This window comes from Bipolaris oryzae, assembly GCF_000523455.1.
Source record: "Bipolaris oryzae ATCC 44560 unplaced genomic scaffold scaffold_78, whole genome shotgun sequence".
NCBI classification, from domain to species: Eukaryota; Fungi; Ascomycota; class Dothideomycetes; order Pleosporales; family Pleosporaceae; genus Bipolaris; species Bipolaris oryzae.
The window spans coordinates 49,198-70,701 of NW_006911354.1; the positions used below are offsets into that span (position 1 = coordinate 49,198).

Consider the following 21,504-nt stretch of genomic DNA (forward strand, 5'->3'; position numbering starts at 1 on the left):
ATTCTTTTCCTGGGAGCCATTGTTCAATGAGATACTTGATAGAGTGATGGTCCGCCTTTCGCTAGTCCAAAACACTCAATGGCGCATGCACGTCCAAGCATCCCCTGCTACCGTGAGGTCATTGACAAGGATGAGGACCAGTTCCCGCACTTCCCACACACTCACTACCACTGTTCACCAACCCTTGTCCGGATGTTGTTATCTTTAGCAACTACAGCAGCCGACAACTCATGAAGCTTTATGTCGTTCAGGTGTCATTTGGCCAATAACTTTGACGACGTCTTTTGCTGCCACTACATTCCCGACCCAGACCCAGACATCCTTCCACTAGCACCAACCGCAGACATGTCGCGACCACAAAGCATGCCCGACTTTACTGCTCTTATGGACTCATCCAAGTCCCTATTTGAACAAACAACCACCTCGAATTTTGAAAGACGTATACACAGTCGACGACAGACGTCGCCAGAGCGAAGATCCCAGCAGCACACACGCAAGAGACCTAGCATCTCGCTCGCAGCTGGCTTGATGATGAATACAGAGTCTCCACTGGCCACTGCCTCCATGTCGCCACGCAAGGCAAGTGATAGCCGTCCTCCTGAAGAGAGAAAGGTAGAGGCAGAGGAAGGCGAGACTCTCTTCTACGCCTATGCGAAGCGGGTAAGTAGCGTTTGCTATACTCTTTGCGACAATCTGCACCTGAATATTCAGACTGACAGACCCCACAGAGCGACTACCCATCCTCGCCTCCCTACATCCTCACATTCGCCTCGGCTGCCGTATGCTCCCAATGGTGGCACCTCGTCAAGCAAAACTACCCTTCGTCCGCCCGCCGCCCGAGCCCCCAATTCTTTATCATGCGCAGCGAAGACATGGAACTCATACAAGACGACCTAAAATTCTTTGACCTCCGCAACAAATGGTTCTACTCCTCCCAAGACAGCCCCCCATGTTCCCCCGTCGTCCTCCCCATCCAACACGCCAACGGCACCCTCGCCCTTCCACCCTCTTCTCCTCCCCCATCTGAAGACAAGCCAAACACCACCGCCCTCGACAGCCTTGCAGAAAGCCTCACCCGCCTCGCCAACATTGTCGAAACGAACGCCGAACAAGTCCACGCCCTCTCCGTCGCCCAATCAACCGGCCTACAAGCAATGCAAGAAATCAACGAATCAAACAGCATCCAAATAAAGGCAATTTCCGCCTCCCAACTCAAACTCCAATCTCTCGTCGACCAAAACGCATCCCACTACATCGCCTTATCCAACAAACACTTCGAATCGCAAGAATCAACGCGCCAAGCTCAAGACCGCAGCCAAAAAGCTCAGAACGAAGCGAAAGATCTCCTCACATCGACGTTATCCCACGTCAATTCCCTAGCAAAAGCGCAATCAGATCTCGCGCAGACGTGCCAGTCCATGATGCTGAGTTTCGAGTCCTTCACGCATAACAATCATAGCATGGTTGGGTCTGATGCCGCGAGTTTGCACTCGGCGGGGTCGACGACGTCGAGTGGGGTGCTGGCAAGTCGGATTAGCCCGCCGCCACGGAAGCTGAATCGGAGGGTTAAGGGCGTGTGGTACGAGTATGATAATAGTGTGCCTGGGACTGGAACGACAATGGTGCGGAAGAGGGCGGATTCGGTGGGGGTGGAGACGCCGCCGAAGAGTCCGGTTGTGTTTAAGCCGTGAGGTTGATTCTTATGAAAAGGAGAGTAGTGTGTGTACGATAGGTGATGCTTTGTTTGTCTTTTAGCCAGGTTTGGTGTTACAGGCGCTTGGATATTTACAGACTACAGTATTTAATCGCATGGCGTTGTACGGTTACTGGAGGGAATTCAAAAGTTCCATTCATATTCATTAGGTCATGTCTATCTTTTCCACTTCGTCCCCTACGACCTCCTCGCCAACTCCACAGCCTCCTCCACCAACTCCTCCAGCGTAACCTTGGGCAACTCCAACTTTTCATTCCACACCTGATGCTCAGCCGGGAAATCATAGCCCACATCTACATCCGCCCCGAAACTCAGCGCTAGCAACCCAAACGTGGCACTTGCATCCCCACCCTCATACTTCTTCTTCAACGCCTCAATCTCCGCTTGACTCTCCCTCTCCACCTCAAACGCCTCCCCACTCACCCTCTCCAGCGCCGCCACAATCTCCCTAGCACTAACCATAAAATCGCACAGAAAAATCTGCTTATTCGCCGTCTCCTCGGGCCTCAACAGCACCTGCGCAACCGCTTTCCCCGTATTCTTGCTAGACGTAACCGCAAACTTGTTGTTACCGGAATCCCACACCGTGGCCTTCCTCGCCTTGACATCAATGCCCAGAAAGTTCCCGGATAGAGATGGATCCAACGCCCAGTCCAGCCAGCTGCCGCAGCAGATGCTACTCCACGTCATTTTTCCTTTGCTCTTTTCGCAGGTCTCGATGAGGTAGGATAGCATGTCGCCCTTGATGTCGTATGTTGGTACCAGCGCCCTTGCCCTTGGATCAAGGTTGTTCGCGCCGAATTCGCTTGGGATGAAGCGCTTTACGCCCGCGGCCAGCGCGGCGTCGATGAGGCGGAAGGCGAGGCCGTCTTTGCCCCCGGCTGTGACGGGGGCGGTGGAGAGGGCGACGACGACGGCGTCTCGGCCCGTGAAGAGGGTGGTTAGTTCTGCGGTTGTGAAGGCGGGGGAGATGGTTTCCACGGGGACGCCCGGGGGGAAGGTGGCGGTGGAGTTGCTGCGTGTGCCGATTGTTATGCTAAGGGAGGGGGAAGAGAGGAGCGCGGTGAGGATGGGGGCGCCGACGGAGCCCGTGGCGCCGAGGATGAGGACTTTATGGATGGACATTTTGGGTGGGGATGGGGGGGATGAGAGAGCTGGGAGATTTGAGGGAGTTGGAAAGGCTGTTTCTTGAAAGAATGCTTGAGAGTTGGTGATGCGTGAGCTGAATAGTGCTGTGAGATGATGATTTTGATACTCTCATCATGGCTTTTTATACTTGTTCAATCTCATTTTGAGTGCTATTTTCAACTATCGTCAACTGGGTCTTGTGGTGGAGCTGTATCTTCGTTCGATGCTACTATACCACATGTGTTGTCCATTCTTAATTGCTGCGTCGGCCGCTGCATCCTTACATTGCGCCTGGGCGATTATGACTAATTACTCAGCTGAAGTCTATACCGAAATTGTGTGACTTCAGCAACATCTAGTGGAGAATAGTAATCAGCACGTGACTACTAGGGTTGATGTGGTATAGTGGCCATGTATAGTGTCCGCCTATGCAGCCGCAGGTGATGTGGTAATCATAGCAACGTGTTGTAAGCAGTTATTTCGTCATGGCATGAAGACTCCCAAGACTTCCTCAGTGATGCAAAAATCTGAAAGGAGTTATCATGAGCGGAAACGAAGTCGTGTCGCTGGATATTTAGAGCGGGTACCAGCGGCTATAGGTTCAATGCCAAGTCATGCACATAAGGTGTAGAACAAAGTCCAGGAAGCTGGCTAAACGGCTCAGACAGGTGTACTTCCTTTTTCAATTTGTTTTCTTGCCGGGAGGTGGGCGGATGGGATGTAGAGTACGTGCGGGGTTTACTTTTGTGCGATGTGACGACGGGATCGGGCCGCAGATTCCCCGGCGTTCCTTCTTGTCCTTGCCCGCATCACCGTGGTATCATCCAGAGATCTTCATCACACCCAACCTCGTGAGCGTTATCTGCATGCGTCTGCCCATAGTCGGCCACTCAATGCTATCGCGAGATGCGCGCTTTGCCCAATCTGGCCGCAGTGATGCAACGGACACCGGCATCAGACTGATTTCCTCATGGAGGGTGCCTCACAACACACTACACCATGGGGACAATGGATCTTTGCGACTGCTAGGCGCCGTGGTGGGATTCTAGTATTGCTTCAGTCTTTCTCCACCCTCTATCACCAACACCATGCTTTCGTTTCCCCTGACATACCGTGGTTGGTACATGCACTTCAACTCGGCATCCAATCTCATTCATCTCCGCGCAGCACTCCATGCAGTGCTCGAGTCACCTCGCCACCGACTACGTGGCCGCGGCTCGACCGAACGGTTGTGATCCACAATAAGTCGCAATTTTAGTAGCGGGAAGCATTACCAAACTTCTAACAAAGAGCTATTGCAAGTACATAGTGCCATACAGTTGATGCCCCTTGCGTAGGCGGATGCCATGGAACACAGGCGCTTAGCGCTCGCTCTCTCCGCCTTTGTGTTACAGCGGCCTATGACCTTCGAATACCATAGAATGTCCTTGCTTCTGCAATCCTTCTCGTCAAATTGCAGACCCGTGGGAGATCTGGACGATCGCCGTGCGGCTATCCACTTCATATCCTGATGTTATTGGCTGTCCTCGTTTGCGAAGTCCAGGTATCCATGGGGCTGACGAAAGAGTAAGAAAAGTACGGTCAAGTGTCAAGTACTCCATCCCATACATGCCCCGCTCTAGCTCAAGATCTGTCAATGATTGGGTACGTCTCCAGCCTTGCTGCAAGACAATGAAATATTGTGGATCCGTGTATACACACTTTACATTTTACTCTGCCGATAACTATCAAGCGCCATGCGTCGGTAATCGCCGCTCTATGCTTTTTCTTCTGCAATAAGCATCGCTAAACGAGCCTGAAACAATGCAGCAGCACCTTTCACAGCAGTCTGTATGCACGGAAATCCTCTCGGAGCCGCACAACACGCGAGTCACCGCTTATGAAGGCCTTTCACCGCTCACGTGTCGACGGATCTTGCCTTTTAAGCAAAAGCAGAAGCAATGTTTCCGATGGATAAGAGCGCTCAAGAAAGAATGTGTCACAAGCCAAGCCTCCTAGATTAATCTAGCTATAGCTTTCCATACCAGGCACATGGCGTCAAGCCGGACAAGCGGTTCAAAGCGCTCAACTACCCTATTTCATTGACAACATCCTCTAATAGGAAAAGCCACGTACTACTCCACCCTTACCACATTGCCAATACCATCACTACAGGCCCCGAATTTCTTGGCTACAGTAGCTCACCTGTTCCCGAAATGGCGTTCGCAATAATCAAGGGTACCTTGTCATATCGTGCACGTTTGCTGTTACATCGTGCCATAAAATGCGGGCTTGAGGCGGGCCACTTATCATCACTTTCTACACATCATCATCAGCCACTGTGTACTCATCTGGCGTTAGTTCAGATGTTGGCCAATAAGTAAACTCAGTTATAGGCAACCCCGCCACGGCATTGCTGTCGTGTATCTTGGTCAAACGCAAGTATTAGTAGGCGAGTCAAAGAATGCGAGCATGGCACTAGGAGCTCGTTTGAAAGACTAACGACAAAGTTGAGGCAGACAATGCGGCACGAAACGCCATTGGATACGCAACAAGAAACGTTTGTGGCGTCAGGGTACAAGCTCCCGGGGCCCGTGTTTGTACTACGACTACTGCATGAACTGTGAGAGGGCTAACATTAGCCAATATCTGTAGGTAGGGTAGTTCCGCATTTGTGCAGCCGATTGATGCACACTAATGCTAACCCTCCCAAGCCAAAGCCTACCGAGTGTTTGTAGCTTATGCTACTCGTCAATTTCAACATACACTAATTCAGTCTGCAGCAAGCATTCATGCCGGAGACGTATGAGAGCTCATAAAACGCAGATAGGTGGGGTCCAAGGTTGTTGATGGCTGGCATGGCTGATTGGTCTCCATCATGACATGAGGTGGCGCTGGAAACGGATATAGACTGGTTACAAGGTATGCCCTTGGCTGACTACAAATACCCAAGTTGCTCGCATACGACGGATGCGTGATAAAGAAAGTCACGTTTACGCTACAGTTTTGAGCATTCGCCGCCATGCTTAAGACGCCCACTGTGGATCCAAGTCTAGCTGACGCGCTGGAACTGATATCGCAGACGGGGCATACGAGCCATTCGCAAAATGATGCTACGAGTACAGTGGAAATTATTCCGATACAGTCCAAAAAGGATGAGACAAGCATAAAAGAGAATGAGCAGCAACCTGCAGCCGACAGTCAACGCTCATCGGTCGTAAGCAAAAATCCAGCAGCCTCTGACAGTCGAACGCCGTTCCGGATAATGGCAGCATTTGTCGCGCTTACTCTTTCGCTATTTCTGGTAGCTCTTGACACGGTTCTCATACCTACCGCCCTGCCAACCATATCGCAATCTTTCCAAATTCCAGATTCACTTTATGCCTGGACTGGATCCGCCTACCTGCTCACCAATGCCGCGTCGATACCATTCTGGGGTAAACTGTCGGATGTCTTTGGAAGAAAATCTGTTTTGCTCATCGCGAACTCCATCTTCTTGGGCGGCAGCATCGTCTGCGGAGTGAGCATCAATGCCCCCATGCTGGTTGCAGGACGAGCTGTCCAGGGCCTTGGTGGCGGTGGAGTCGTGGTACTGGTACACGTGTGTGTCAGTGACTTGTTTTCAATTCGCAACCGATCCTTCTACATGGGCATGGTCGGAGCAGCCTGGGCACTCGCCTCTGCTCTGGGTCCCGTACTCGGCGGTATATTTGCCGAAGAGTTGAGCTGGAAGTGGTGTTTCTACATCAACATACCGATTGTTACGATCTCAATCATTGTGCTCTACTTCACTCTTGAACTCCACGATCCCAGAACGCCACTCCTTCAGGGCCTTGCCTCTGTCGATTGGCTTGGCATAACTACTATCATCACTGCTGCCGTCCTATTGCTGGTCGGTCTTCAGATGGGTAGCGGTGGCTCGTATGCCAACCCGATGGTTATCTCACTAATAGTCCTTGGATCAGCCATCTTTATGGCTTTTCCGTTCTCCCAATGGTGGGAGGACAAACGCGGTGGCAGCCCCATCATGCCCCTGCGCATATTCAGAGACATCAGCAACCTCAGTGCACTGGGTGTCTGTGCATGCGATGCTTTGGTATTCAACTCAGTAGCATACTTCTTGCCGCTTTACTTCCAAATCGTCCTCGAAATGAGTCCGGCAGCGACTGGACTCTTGATGCTTGCCGTCGCGATACCGCTAGCAATTGTATCCTTGACATCAGGATGGATCATTGAGAAAATCGGTCGCTTCATCGAAGTGCTTCAGATTGGACTGTTCTTGATGACTCTTGGTGTCGGTCTTCTTATCATTTTCGACGCGTCGTTCGATCTCGGGAAAGTCATTGGCATCTTGGCCGTCATTGGGCTCGGTTTTGGTCCCAACTTCGCAGCTCCGCTTATCGCCTTGCAAACACAAATACAAGATAGCGACATGGCTACTGGTACGGCGGCTTTTGGTTTCGTCCGCATGATTTCGGGCGCTATCGGTCTAGTTCTGAGCCAGGTCATCTTTCAGTATCTGACAGTGCCCAATTTCCAGAGACTTGTCGACAGTGGTATCTCTACAGAGTTTGCCACTAAACTAGTTAGTGGAGAAGCGATCTCCCAAGGTGTCCAAATTGGCGACCTTACTACGGCTCAGAAGGAAGTTGTTCATCAAAGCTTCATGGGTCCGTTGAGGAGAGTGTGGATCTTGTACACGGTTGTTGGTGCGTTGGGACTTTTGGTATCGTTTGGAATCAAGAGAACCAAATTGAACCAAGAGCCACCGCCCTTGGCTAGAATCGAGCAAAGCGGGGATCTCGAGGGTGGAAAGGTTACTTCGACGTGAATATACTTGCCTGGTGCAGTACCTTGGTAGCACATTGGCTCCCTAATGACTTAACGAATTGAATGTTTACCAAGTTCGTCCTTCCATATCTGATACTATGTTGTTACCATGTACAGCGTTGAGATGTACCCAGTGGTCCTGCATGACTGTCTCAGTCTCACCCAACACTCTTTGCACACAAGGAAACATTGGATCTGATCAGGACCACTATCTGCCTCATCAGTTTCTACACAAGAATCACGATGGAGATGTTGACTGAGAATTCACTGCTTCTTTGGCACACTTTTCGCGACGAAATCTCGCAACACTCCTACGAATTGATCGACATGGTTCGCACGTGGCTACGATATCGTGGTAGATGTCTCAGCATCTTGATCAACTGCCACTTACAATGAAAAGAAATACGGGGTTTGAGTGCGAGTACTTGTGATAGATGTTCTTGGTGGACCAAAATAGCCGGATAAAAACTGCGTCTGGTATCACAACAGTGCAACCACGCTATAACGATCACACCACACACTGCTTAGCTATTGAAAATTAGGCAAATAAACCATGCCTTATTCTATGAGAGACCTGGAATATTGTATAGAATCTATATCGCTCTTTATGATGATTGTAGCAGTGATTTGGATCGACGTTCGACGTGAATTGTTATCCGGCTGTTTTGGTCCACGGAGTGGAAGCATCGGAACACATCTATCTAATGAATGTGCCGGTATAGAGCCAGGGTTTACTTCTAGCCATCAAAGGGCAAGCTCCATATGCAAGAGACTACATTCGGATTTATGTATCATGTGCAAGATGAGGTAGGAAAAGTGATTGGAGAAGTAGAGCACCATATCAATTACGTCGAATAGATGCCTGCTAGTCCAGCACAAGTATCATGCCTATTTTCAATTAATCATTGCATTGCGAGTCTTGGATAAGAGCTGACCGCTTGGTTGTGCTCTCGTCATTTGCTAGATCTTCTTATCGGTACTGGCAGTGTGAAGTGGAGCCAATGGAGTGATGTATGAACTACCAGGATATTCTTTGGTATCCCTAGTAGGTATTTGTTAGTGATCTTCAAACAATATCACGTCATGTAACTCGGGCAGCTGACTAGGGAGGGGTTTGTTAGGCAGGGCGCTACGGTTCATGTAGATATCGATGCATCATATATCTGAGAAGAAGACAAGGCGTGATTGTCTGACTGTTGTATGAAGTTGCAAAGCCGATTGGAGAGAGATGAAACACACGATGATTCCAATGGAGCTCTTTTGGACAGTAGTCTGGTTGATTGTTGACAAGGCGATGAGGCAGAGGGCGTTGGCTGCATGTGGATAGGGCAAAGTATGCGCCATGCGCTGATTGGCTATCGCAACTGCACCTCTTCGACTCCGCCACCACGCTCGGAGCTGCGGCACCCAATAGCTTCCACAACCCGTGTGACAGAAAGAGGCTGAGCACAAAGCCCACGGTCATGGCCTCAGTCACCTATTTTACCTCTTGCCTAGCAAGCATCCTCTTCCACAGTTCCAGCTACCCTCCCTAGCCCTGCTTTTTCTTCCCTACCAAGCGTACCCTACCCGGTACCAATTCACCCCACAGCCATGATCTTCGGCGGCCTCGAGATAGTCGCAGGCGGCTACCTAATCCACCGGCACTACCGCAAAAAGAACCAAGCAAACACCGCTGAAAACGATGCTCAGCAAAAAAGACATCACACCTTTCCCGGTGCAATCTGCTCGAAACAGCAGCAGCAGCAGCAACAACACTACTATCAACAACACACTATCCAACACCCATCACAACCCCCCCAACACCACCAACCCGCCCTCCCCAACCAAAAATACGCCTGCTACGCAATAGCACCCCAACCCCGCCCCCAACTCTACACCCCCCAAACCCTTCCTCCCCAGGACTTCCAGCATCACCAACACGCACCACCTCTCCCCGCACACCAGCGCCCCCAACTTCCCCCACAACCCCACAGCTTCACCATCCCGCGCCGCCCGGTCCCCGAGCGAAAACCCCAAATAATAATCCAGCCCTCCCTCCAACGCACCGACTCCTTCGCCACCCTCTCCCGCATGCCCATCGCAAACGGCTACCGGCCACACGATGTGCGCGAAGAAGAACCTATCCAACCTGCTTCTGCTGGAGGGCACGGAGGACACGGAGTAGGAGGGGGTGTATATAGCAACGCGGGATACTCAATGTCAACGCCGGCGTTTGGCGCAACGGCTACGTCGCCGGGGTTGACGTACGAAATGGCTACGGCAGAGGATGTGGAGGGGTGGGAGAGGTATGGGTACAGAAGGGAGGGGGAGCACGACAGGCCGCATTATGCGCCGACTGTTTCGACGGAGTTGGGGGAGAGGGATGTGGCGCCGCCGCCATATGTGCCTTGAATGCCCATACTCTGTGTTGAGGATGGTGATGGTGGTGAGGGGTTTTTCTTTTCTTTGTTCTTATTTTCTCTAGGGGGGATTGGGGGGATAGTTTGGGTTCTAGGTTTCTTGATGATGGCATTTTTTTATGTGTATAGTATTTAATTGATGACATGGAATTTCTTGGATACGATGGTTCTGGTATTGATGGGTTACTGGTCCCGGTGCGATCATGCAGGACAAGTATGCTCAGGCACATTGCTCTTTGCCATGGATTAACACCTCAACGCAGCCTCGGTCAATGTTCCTTCATATGCACAGCCATAGAACGAGAGTACGTCAAAAATGTCACGAAACCTTTCCGGAACCCTTGTTACATTCTCCCACCCATACTAAACTACAAGTACAAATTTGTATTGAAGCAAACCCGCATTAGACACATGACCGTTACTCTCCATCCACGGCATCCACGAATTCTTCATCGCCACTAGATTGGGACTCCTCATCCTCCTCTTCCGAATCATCCACATGCTCAGCGGCAGGGACGAAATCCTCATCACCCTGATCATCATGCTCCTCATCATCATCCTGCTCTTCCTCCGAATATCCTGGTGCATGTCGCGCAATCGTCTGGACACGTTCGGGGTCGTCTTCGCTCGCGAGTACGCGGAAGAAAGGATGTTTCTCGGTGAGCGGCTTGCCAGTCGTGATGAAGCCCATAGGTGTGTGCTCGAAGTCTTGACCTTTGCGGCGGAGTGTGATCCATTCGTGGACTATTTATTATGAGTTAGTATCACAAATGGCAAGGCAGAGACTCTTGAAAATACGTACGGAAGGTAAGCGGCTTTGTTGCAAAAGGGGGTTTCTCAGGATGCTGCGATAAGTCGTCGCGTAGTCCCAGGTACTCGAGTAGCTTGTGGTACTCGTCCCACTCGAAGTATAGACGTCCAGAGAACAGGCCTAGCTCTATCCTGAGCCAAACGGGGGCGCGAAAGTCGGTCGGTAGACGAGGTGTTGCGTAGTAGTTCAGTTGGTTGAAGTGAAGCATCCGACGCGTGACTGGTGCAGCGTACACGATGAGATGAACCTTGCCATCGGCTTCCAGCGACTCAGGATGCTGTACAATCGGAATCAGTTCATCTGCTTCTTCCGGACTGACCAGGAGAGCTTGCTCGCTAACTGCACTCCAAAGAAGCCAGTGCGGAGAGCGAATATAATTGTCGTTCGGCTCAAAAGTCTCAATGGTGCGATTGAACTGAGCAGAAATCCAGAGACCTGACTTCATAGACGGATTGACCGTGTGCTTGAGACCTAGCTCCGTGCGTGCCAACTGCGAGAACATGGGCCGGTAGGCATCGCTTCCAGCAACTAAGCGTCCAAACGTCGCAAAATGAATGACGTCGTCATGAAGCTTCTTCACTTTTGCTGCTTCGTATGCCAGAGACTGTTGGACTTCTCGCACGTGTTCCACCTCTGACTCGATCTCACGCTCTGCTTCACGTTCCTGCTCAATCTCTACTTCTTCCAGGGCCGAGGCGTGAACAGCGCTTCCACGATCTTGAAAATGCTTCTTTCGACGCTGAAGCTCTGTGGAAATGCCTTCCAACACCGGGTGCCATTTGCTTGTCTTGGAACAACCATTCTGGCGCTGGACTTTTGGCTGGTAAAGCTGTTTCAATGAGAGCGTTTCCTTGATGCGCACTTTGGAAAGGAATGCATCTCGCGAAACAGAGTCGCCAAGGTAGTCGGGGTGTTCCAACCTTGCTTGCTCTTGCTGCATATACTGCGATGTCTGAGCAAAGAATGAAGGTTCAGATTGCTCCATGATATCGCATGTCTGACCAAAGACCCACTGGAGCACATCGCCAGATGTTGGATGGTAGCCATTTCCAGTCTCCTTCAATCGGTCTAGTATACCTTGATGTACCTCTGGGGGAGAGTAGAAAGAAACTGATTGGGTTTGGCCGAGTAGGCGCAGTCGCATGGCTGCCTGTACCAGCGCATCCTTGGTTAGATGTTGGCCAAGAGTGAGCGCAGCCCGCGCATCAGGCGGGAATTTGAGGTCAGTCCCGCGACAATGGCTTTCGTCCAAGTACACAACGCACCGGTCAAGATTGTCGGCGAATGGAGATGCTACCAGTGGAATTATCTTGTTCGTGCGGTACAGCACCCACACACGATGGTCATCATCGAAATAGACGGCGGCTGCTGCTTCGTAGTCTGCATCCAACCAAGCTCTAGCAAAGGCCTTGTTCGAATGCTCTAACACCTGGGCACCGGCATCAAGAAGGATACGAATCGGACGTTGCTGTTGGAGCGTAAATTGATTGTTCGCTCCGTAAAACACCCCATGATGTCTGTTGGAGTGAGCATAAGGAGAAGGGTTTGCGAGGTTCTTCAACAAATCCAATTCGGACCAACGCACGCCATTTGGAGATGACATACGAACATATGACTGATTGCGAGAGGCTAGGAGATAGTAAGGCACTTCCGCGTTGGTATGTTCCAGCTTTGCCATGTCCTGTTGCTGAATCAAAAGGGGCAGTTGGTGTCTGGAATCGTTGGTGCCGGAGAATCCAGTAACACGGGCTCCAGTCTGAGTCTTCTTTGTGGCAATAGATGGGAAGAGGTTCCAACCAGAAGCTTGTAGCTTCAGCTTGAAGGTCTTCGCATACTTTGGAAAAACAAAATTGTTTAGATAGAAGTCGATCAAGCACGCGCTGTACCGGACCACTTGATACAGCTCGCTCAACTGTCGCACATCTTCAGCATTGATGGCAGCATAATCTTCCAGTTCCCTTGGTATGTCGCATCCCTTTGGAAACCATTTCTCGTATTGTATGCTAGGCTCATCGGTTTTGGCCAGATGTTCGAAAGACTCTTTGAACTGAGAGATATTCAGACCCTGGTAGTAGAAAGATAGGCATGTCAGAGTGATGGCTACGTCCGGATGGCCCCATTCAGCTGTAGGAGATGGTACGCCTTTTGCCAAGTATGGCACTGCTATCGGCGCACGTACTGGATGCAGCCCGTATTGCACGTTCCAACGTTTCTTCAGCGCGGTGAGCAGTATACGATGAACAAAAAGTCCACGAAGTAGATTGATGGTTCGCATCAACTTTGGCTTGTCTTGAAACTGATTAGAAATCCTGGACACTATATGACCGCGGACAGTTGGAACAGAAATGTAGGCCTTAATGTCTTGTCGCATGTCGAGAGGATATTCAGCGCATGGCAGAATCGATGGTGTCTGGCCTTTGCAGATGATCGTGACGAGAAGATCCAGTAGGTACTCCTCGGCATTTTTGCGCAGAAAGTACAGGAGGGGAAATCCATCGAAGCCACGCTTGACGATCTCAATGCTGTAGGGATAGCGTGATTGGACTGTTGTCGAAAAGTCCTTGACAAGGTGGAGGACAGCCTGAATGACTTGCCAGCGCATCGGATGGCCATCGACAGTCATCTGGGTGCCAGAAGGATAGATGAGCTGTGTTCGTATCGCCAAGGACACATCACACTCGTCCAGGACGTCCCGAGCATGCTGGTCTAGCCAACGCTGGGTGTCCATCATTTTAGATGCTGCTTCGAGATTTGCATCACAAAGCTGCTGTAAACCGCTCAGTTTGAACGATAGTATGTGCTCAGGTAATGCAAGAAGGATACCACGGCGATCTCGTAGCTTAGTGTGCAGCTTTCCATAGAGATGCATCAAGGACTCCTTTGGGGGTGTTCGTCGAGAAAAGGGCACATGCATCAATTCGCGATTGACCAAGCCTCCAAGTTTTACCTGCATCGCCTGTGCGGACTGTAGTAAGAGCGCTCTTGGTACCACGACGCGGGCTAGGTCTGTCCCGTTGGCAAGAAATGCGGCCGCCATAGCTAAAATCAGTTAGTAATAGGACAAAAATACAGATAATGATTGCTTACGGAGGATACAAGAGGTCTTCCCCTTGCCCATGAGAAGTTGCAGAACAGAATTCTGGCCTGACGGCGGTGAAACAGTCGCCAATGCCACATCTACCTGCTCTTCTCGAAGGAGAACATCACCATCAATCTCTAACAACAACCAATCAGGGTACTTCAATGGGTCCCAGTTGGTATGGCCTTCATTCGCCCATTCATCTTGTATCTGTTGGTCTTTATGTCTCTTTTGGGCATCTAAAATGCGAAGTAGACGTTGTACTTTGGTCATGGCAAGGCCAAAAGCGACGAGCGCCTCTTTCGAGCCTTCCCCAAATTCAGTCTTTGAAGACTCTCGAAGTTCACCAAGTAGATCGATGAATGTCATAGCTGGCCAGAGATCGACCATCTGAAGCCACTTTGCTTGTGGGTCGCTGTGGCGAAGTGTACGTCTGATATGTTCAGCCGCCGCAAATGCAGATCTTTTTGCTGACATTATCTCATCTGTCCTGATTTGATGGTATTGCCGAGAAAATGCGTCTTTGTTATACATCATACGCTTTTGAAGAGCGTTAATGCTCGCCTCGAGCTCCTTTGCGTACCTACATTGGACGAAAGACGAGGGATCCTTGAACCTAGCGACTATTTCTCGAAGCATGCTGATTTCTTTCGACTGGGGAGCAAGGCTGGGAGTATGCACCATTTTCTGATCTTTGAAATTGTTCATGTGGCGGTAGTGATTTCCCGGGCCATGGACTATGTTACCGGATTTGACACTCAAAGCCCTGGCGTATGACTCAGTTACAGGAAGGGCCGTTGTACTAGCCACGGTGTTGCTGGGAATGTGGAATTTAAGCAGATGTCGAAGGGTTAGATCATCATTAGATCTCGACCTTTGAGGATAGATCGCAGCAGGCGATGGTTCGATTTCTGTGACAATAGGTGGTAAAGATTGGCCATGTCGGAGACCCGCTCGTGAAAGAACCTTTTGAACCTGCTCTAGATACGTACACAGCTCATGATTCTGTGTAAGGCGAGTCCATTCCGGAGTAATGTCGGCCAAGGCACGTTCAACATCCAAGTACTCAGGATTGATTATTGGTAGTTTTTTTGGATCAATCATCAAACTAGGCCATTGTGCAGATATTGAGGTAGCCAGTAGCTCGCATGCTTTATCCACATTTGGTTCGTGTAAGCTTTGGGCTTTGACGAGCTGCGAGCGCTTTTTGAATCCAGTTTCTGAGAAAGCAATTCGGGCTTTGACCATCAGAGATACAAAGTATGATGTTGGGGGTGCTCCATCCGCACGAAAATGGGAGTACGCAGGGTGTTTTGGTGCGGGTATAGCACGTATCTCTGGCAACATGGCGAAGGAAACCAAGACACGGAGTAAGTCGAGATTTGCATCTTGCGAAAATGCCATTGCACTGAAGAGAAACATCAGACGAAATTTATCGTCGAGGTTGCACTGCAGGGCCTTCTGCGCAAGTGCACCCCACTCTGCTCGGAGATCGACAGCAAAGTGATCACTGAGCAAACATTTTCGGTAGAGTTTGTCGTAGCCACCCACAACCGGAGCATCATGCAGAAGCGCGACTAATGAGGCATCCATAGAATAAGATGGCTTCCAGGATAAAAGCAGTTTTGATATCTCCAGTACATTCAGGAACCCTTGTGAAGATGTACGGGTGTCGCGTGTGCAGTAGACATCGTCTTGGTAGCTGGCAGTCTTCCTCTTCGGGGTAGCAGACCTTTCAAGCGCACGCGCAGCAAGATGGGAGGCTTGTTTGGGTAACTCAGGTTGTTCTTGGACTTCTCGATCAAGAAAGAAATGGGACAGATCGGATGACTTTCGCAAGATCCGCGCAATGATGGCACCAAAGCCATCGTCTTGCATATAAGTGGTGTAGTCAACATTCCAGCGCACCGTTTCCATGCATCTATATTCTGGAGGATAATACCCGCGCTTGGGCGAGAGATCTGCAATGCGATTTAGCAAATCTATCATGTGGGTTGGTAATGGGTTCCAGGGTTGATAGGCTGCTGAATGAAGTAAGTGGAGTGCCTCTTCAGTCCCTGTTCGCCCTGTAAGCGGATCGGCTATCACATGCGATGTATAAGCATGTAACAAAGCCTTAGTGTACAACAGCCGTGGCTCAGGTGCACAATCGATACGACCCAGCGTGTCGTTGATTGCGTATTTAAGGTACTCGCCGCTTCCCATTTCGATGTCGACGCAAACATGTGGCCCATCTCTGGAAACTTTGAAATTTCCCAAAGGGACCAAAATGCTTGTATGGCGCTGATTAGAGATGGACTGTATCATGATCTTATTGCGTAGACCATACCAGGTCCCACAGTCTTGCTTGTGCGGAATGATAGCACCGAGTCGCCGTGATTGTAGTTGACCTTTGAAATTGATGAAGAAACTGAGTTCCATGCGCTTCAGCTCTACATTCACTCTGCCATCTCGCGCTACCCATACAAGCATCTGAGAAGGAGTCTCGAAATGACTGAATATTTGGGCGACGTCATGGACGAGGGAGCTTCTTGGCTCAAGGAGTATGACCTCCTCGGGCTCCTGAAACTGTCTTACAGCACGATATGACCCATCTTGATATGCTCGGCGTAGCCACCAATTCTTTCTCTTAGACATCCATTTATCTTTCTGGCGGATTTCGACGTCACCTGTATTGACGTGGAGCCAATGGTAGCAACCTTCTACCAAAGGCAAGGGAAGATCAGGCCTGAAAACCCTGGAGGGGACGAACTCAAGCAAGTGACCATCAACATCAGCACGAACAATGACTTTGCCGTCGCGATAGGCCAAATGGATCCTGTGCTTCTTCGGCATCATCTCACATAACGCAAACTCCATGCCCCTCAGAGGTGAGGGATAAACAATCGGGTTCTTGGTACCGAACATATGCTGGAATGTTGGATGGGTGCGATACGACAACGGCAATGTACTCATCTCTTTCCCATCTATGAGAAGTGTACCATAGAGGTAGTTGAAATGCACAAAATTGGAATACTGCTCTGTATCGGACCTTAGCGTGAGCGACATCCACCAGGTACCAGGAATGGGCTCCAAAGGTGATTTGGTACATTCAAAGCTTCCGGGGACATGCCATACGGTTTTCAGTGAAGCTATGAATATCTCAGGATGCGCTAGTATAGTTGTCCTTATAAGATCGCGGTTTTCGTAAGCGAACAAGACATCTCGAGTAATGGCGTTTTGCAGGCTGCAAGGCATGCCTCCAATTTCTACTGAAAGGTTGTAATGAAGAGAGATCGACGCATCCAGGTATGTCTGAAGATGTTCCGGTACACCTAGCAGCTGACTTTCTGTGTGCAACGTCCGTTTGCACAAGAGCGAAGCCCATATGATCCAGTGTAAAACAGTAGGGTCTTCCATGACGAGATCTTGGAGCTCTCTTCGCCAGCTATCAGTTATCTTACGAGCTTGGTGGAGAAGCTCCATAGCACGACTCAGAGCTCTCGAGTCTCTAGTCAGCGATATGAGCTTGAGCAGTATCGTGATCAAAATTTCCATTTGTATGGGCTCCCTCCAGTTGCGCCGAATACCTTGTAAGCGGTAATCAATTTGCGCCAGCAATGCAATAGAGAGATCGTTATCCGCTAGTGAGCAGTGGATATCTGTGTACTCAGATGTCTGATCATAGCTCGGCCCTTGCTGAAGCACTAGACGTGATACAATTACCCAAGTTGACTCGGACGAGAAATTGATGTTGCTTGAACCCAACTCCCGAAGAAGACCAATCCATCGTGAATGAATGCCAACCAGCAGACCTTGAAAAGCTGTAAATTCATGAATACCCAGTCCTTGTGGACACTTGGCTTGGCTTGCTTGAATCTGATTTGACGTCGGCCATGCTGCGTAGTCTAGGCCGAGAGTGGAAAACGGTGAGTTTGGTGGGAGCTTTACGGGAAAGTGATGCCAAAACGAAGCCTTTTTCAGCCTATCAGTCCAGAAGGTGCCAACACTATCGTAGTATCGAGGCTTCAAGCCGCATTTGCGAATAATCTCTTGCAACGCGATCGGAAAGCCCCAAGTTGCATAATGGGATTCCAGGTGGGCTTTCTTGTAAGATCCCAATGTTATTTGGCAACGAGTGTTGTTCGCGTAGGGCCGCAGTTGTGAGTATTCGCGGACAAGTGATATACGGTCTAGGTGTTCGACTGGTTTATGGCACAAATTCGAGAGAATGACCCAAGTGGCATCACGGTATGCTGCGAACTCTTCTGGGCATTGGAGCTCAAAAAGAGTTGCTTTTGCATCCGGTTCGTAGCTTGGAAGTGGGTGCTCGAAGATCCGGATCCTCATATTCTTCAACTCATGGTGAAGCTTGTGCCACTCACAGGGTTCTCTATGGCGGGAGCCAGCGACGCGAAGGTCCCGATCTATGACGGGTTCATATACGCACTCCTTTTCGTTCAACTTGAGTGTCTTCTTTTCGTACTTTGTACTCTTCTCCTCCCATTCAGCCTCTTTGTTGATGTGTGCCGTTTCAGCTGCATCCTCAATCTTCTCACGAATGGCTGGAAGCTCACCCGCAAGGTCCTCATTGTCGTAGAACCGCACAGCAAAGCAGTCATCTGAAGGATCGTCGAAAATAGTTTTGCTTTGCGTCACTGTGCGCGAGCGGCATCGGGCTGACAAATACCGCCGCACTTCTTGAACTCTAGTCATCTCCTCAAGCGTCAACAGCTCGATAGGATCAAGTATATCAGACTCAAAGCCGGGGTGGTAATCAAGAAGCAGTTGGTAGACTGCAACAGCAGCCTTGTCCATGAGAACCCACAATTCCATGAGGTGGAGCAACTGTTGGCTCTTTTGGTATGTGTACGTCTGATCTCCTGTGCAAATGACACGAACATACTCACGTATTGTATCGCTCAATTCAACAATACGGGGGCTTCCATATTGCATCGTGCACTTAGCCGGTATTATGACGTCTTCATGATACTTTGATGAAGAGATGTGGCCGGATACAGCTTCCATGTAGGGTTTGACAGAGGTTGCAGACTGTTGGTAAGAATCCAGGAGGCTGGCGGCAGTTCGCTCCTGGTGTCTCGGGAATGAGAGACACTCAACTGATGTATTTCTCAAGATCTTGCTGCTGCTGGTTAGGTGAAGCCGGAATTCATTGTTATTGGCATATCGGCGCAACTCTGGGACTTGCCGTTCCCGAGACCTTTGGTAAGTTCGCCAAACCTGCTTCAGGTATGCGCCTGTTGTTGCCAGCGTCTTCTCAAAATCTCGTTCTAATGGCATTCCATCAAAGAGCTGCGTACAAATCGAAGAATTGCTCGAGCTGTGCAGGTCGGAGCTCAGCTTAGCAAGACGCCGTCCTAGCTTCTGGCGCAAGAAGAAGGCTGCCTCAAGAGGTATTCTCCTCAATGCGTTCTCTAGGAGCTGTGCATGAAGTGCGCACATAATAGTCTTATACATTTTCCTACCCTCTTGGGCGCCCAGATGTTGATACAGATACCTCTGGGTAGCTACTCTTAGGACTAGGTAGAAAGCAGATCGTCTCCAGGGCTTTCGAGCGTTTTCAAAGGTAACGGTATCACGTACTCGTTTTCGCAGCCGGGGCACGTTGGTTGCAGTACCATTGGCTTCCAATATAGCCATCAGCAGGCCAGATATTATTGCCGGGTCGCTTGTATCTCGGATCTCAGCCAATTTGGCAGCTGCCTTCCAGGTGACAGCAGCAAACTTTGTGACATATTCAGTGCTCGCCTGCTCGAGAAAGGTTGCGAGAGCATCTTGGAAGGAAGGTCCGTTGAAAGTCGATTCAGAGATAGACACCGCTGATCCAGGGACTACATCGAGGGCTGTCAGTACCTTTTCCACATTCAGCTCATGTGCACAGTACTCACAATCCCATTGCAGGGCACTCTTTGCTGCAAGTACCTTGTCGGCAGTTGCAGATGTCTCGAAGGCCTCAAAAACGACAGAAACCTCACCGGCAGAGCTGTACAAGTTAGCAATGAAGAGGATAATTCAACATCACTGGAGCTTACCTGACTTGGTGGTATATGAGCAGACCACAATTCTGAGGGTTGAGGTGAAGTACAAGTGTTTTTTGGCGGTCCAGAGTACATAATTGCTTCATCAATGCAGATTTGCTGATAGTCCCGCTGGCATTGAGTATTTGAGATACTTGCAGTGAGCTGTAAAGCCCCTCCAAGTGGGATCGTAAGTCTACAGTAGAATAGGGGATGGTCTTCACAACAGCTTCCATCATGCGATTCGACAAGGCGGCGTCGATGTGATGGAGGTTCCCATCTTCCTTGCCTGGAACGTCGCGAGGTAACGCCACATGATTGTACAGCTGGTGCAGAAAGTCCAGGCGGCTAGTGGAAACCATGATTGCTAAGGGAAGGCCAGCGGCAAAGAAGCAGCCGGCGAGAATAGATGAGGAGGAGCGTATTACAGTCGTTGAAAAGATTGTTACTGCGAGAATAGCTAGAGTGATAAGTAGTTGTTGTGCTGAAAACACGTCTGCCAGCATGGGGCGTGGTACCTTGGCAAGGCTCCACAATTGGCGCCTCAGTGAAGGTGAGGCGTGATCAGTGAGCCTTGCGGGTTGGCAAAGATAACAGAAGTTATGCGCACAGCCTTGTCCAATAAATCTAACCGCCTGAGAAGAGTGAAAGCCACCCAACCAAACAGGTCTGAAAGCAGCTGAAGATGGTAGCCTACATGTGTGTGTCACAAAGTTGCGTGTCGCCTGGACCTGCAGCATGCACGTAGCCTTGCGTGGACCATTTTGATCATCGGCAGCAGTCATCAAAGAAAATACAGAGTGCTAGTCATATATGAAGCAAAGGTACGAAATATAGGCGATGAACCATGAATTTGGTGTATGTATAAAGGATAGCAACAGGGGCACGCAGAAGATGAGTGAGACACAAAGAGACCAATAGGAGACGAGACAAAGGGAAAAGAGAACGCTGGGGTCTATGGGTGATTTTCCGACAGCGGGACTGCGGAAGGCTGCTCGAGGCTGCTCGCAGGATGAAAACATGATGCATCGCTGGTGAAGGTCGCGCTGTAGGCCGTCATTAGCTTATTGTCGCAGCGTAGGTGTGGTGGGTTGATTTATGTGATACCGCAGCAGTGTGGCGGGGCAAACGCGTGCATGAAGGGCGCCAGCAGAATTATAGCAGCACCAGAAGTCGTCTTGTTGTCGCAGCAATACGATGCATTGAACGTCTAAGTGTGGTTGGAGAAGAATGGACCATCCATAGTCGACGGATAGAAGAAGAGGCTAACAAAGGGCCCGTCCCGAGGTTTGCCCGTGTGCTGCTTAGTTAGCCTTACTGGACTTCCCTCCTCTGCTTCTAGCTTCGTCACTCCAGCCCGCATCCTGCGTCCATCCCTCTTTCCTCTGGACGAATCGCGCTCTCGGCACTTGTTAAGTCCACACCCATTCACCAATAGTGTCACCAACCATGCACACTTCACTGGGTACAACTAGGCGAAGCTTTTTCAAGCCTAGGATCCACAGCCTGGCCCCCATCTCTCACAGAGCCATGCTCCACAGGAA

At 50.2% G+C, this 21,504-nt stretch overlaps 5 protein-coding genes across 5 annotated transcripts; 3 read left to right on the plus strand and 2 right to left on the minus strand.

Annotated features, from left to right (window-relative positions):
* Nucleotides 1-345: 345 nt before the first annotated feature.
* Nucleotides 346-1,691, plus strand: COCMIDRAFT_37367 (uncharacterized protein; the record flags this gene model as incomplete). The annotated part of the gene is made up of 2 exons (XM_007690443.1): nucleotides 346-660; nucleotides 729-1,691. 2 exons carry the CDS (start codon nucleotides 346-348, stop codon nucleotides 1,689-1,691), a joined length of 1,278 nt encoding a protein of 425 aa, XP_007688633.1.
* A 200-nt stretch (nucleotides 1,692-1,891) lies between these two features.
* COCMIDRAFT_97200 (uncharacterized protein) lies at nucleotides 1,892-2,839 on the minus strand (the record flags this gene model as incomplete). The annotated part of the gene is made up of 1 exon (XM_007690458.1): nucleotides 1,892-2,839. The coding sequence occupies one exon, from the start codon at nucleotides 2,837-2,839 to the stop codon at nucleotides 1,892-1,894; it is 948 nt and encodes a 315-aa protein (XP_007688648.1).
* A 2,504-nt stretch (nucleotides 2,840-5,343) lies between these two features.
* COCMIDRAFT_37369 (uncharacterized protein) lies at nucleotides 5,344-7,652 on the plus strand (the record flags this gene model as incomplete). The annotated part of the gene is made up of 2 exons (XM_007690444.1): nucleotides 5,344-5,444; nucleotides 5,987-7,652. The coding sequence occupies 2 exons, from the start codon at nucleotides 5,344-5,346 to the stop codon at nucleotides 7,650-7,652; spliced, it is 1,767 nt and encodes a 588-aa protein (XP_007688634.1).
* Nucleotides 7,653-9,244: 1,592 nt separating this feature from the next.
* On the plus strand, nucleotides 9,245-10,045 carry COCMIDRAFT_97111 (uncharacterized protein; the record flags this gene model as incomplete). The annotated part of the gene is made up of 1 exon (XM_007690459.1): nucleotides 9,245-10,045. The coding sequence occupies one exon, from the start codon at nucleotides 9,245-9,247 to the stop codon at nucleotides 10,043-10,045; it is 801 nt and encodes a 266-aa protein (XP_007688649.1).
* Nucleotides 10,046-10,471: 426 nt separating this feature from the next.
* Nucleotides 10,472-20,322, minus strand: COCMIDRAFT_5888 (uncharacterized protein; the record flags this gene model as incomplete). Its single annotated transcript, XM_007690429.1, has 5 exons — nucleotides 10,472-10,797; nucleotides 10,856-13,903; nucleotides 13,952-19,774; nucleotides 19,832-19,926; nucleotides 19,976-20,322. 5 exons carry the CDS (start codon nucleotides 20,320-20,322, stop codon nucleotides 10,472-10,474), a joined length of 9,639 nt encoding a protein of 3,212 aa, XP_007688619.1.
* Between the last annotated feature and the right edge of the window lie 1,182 nt (nucleotides 20,323-21,504).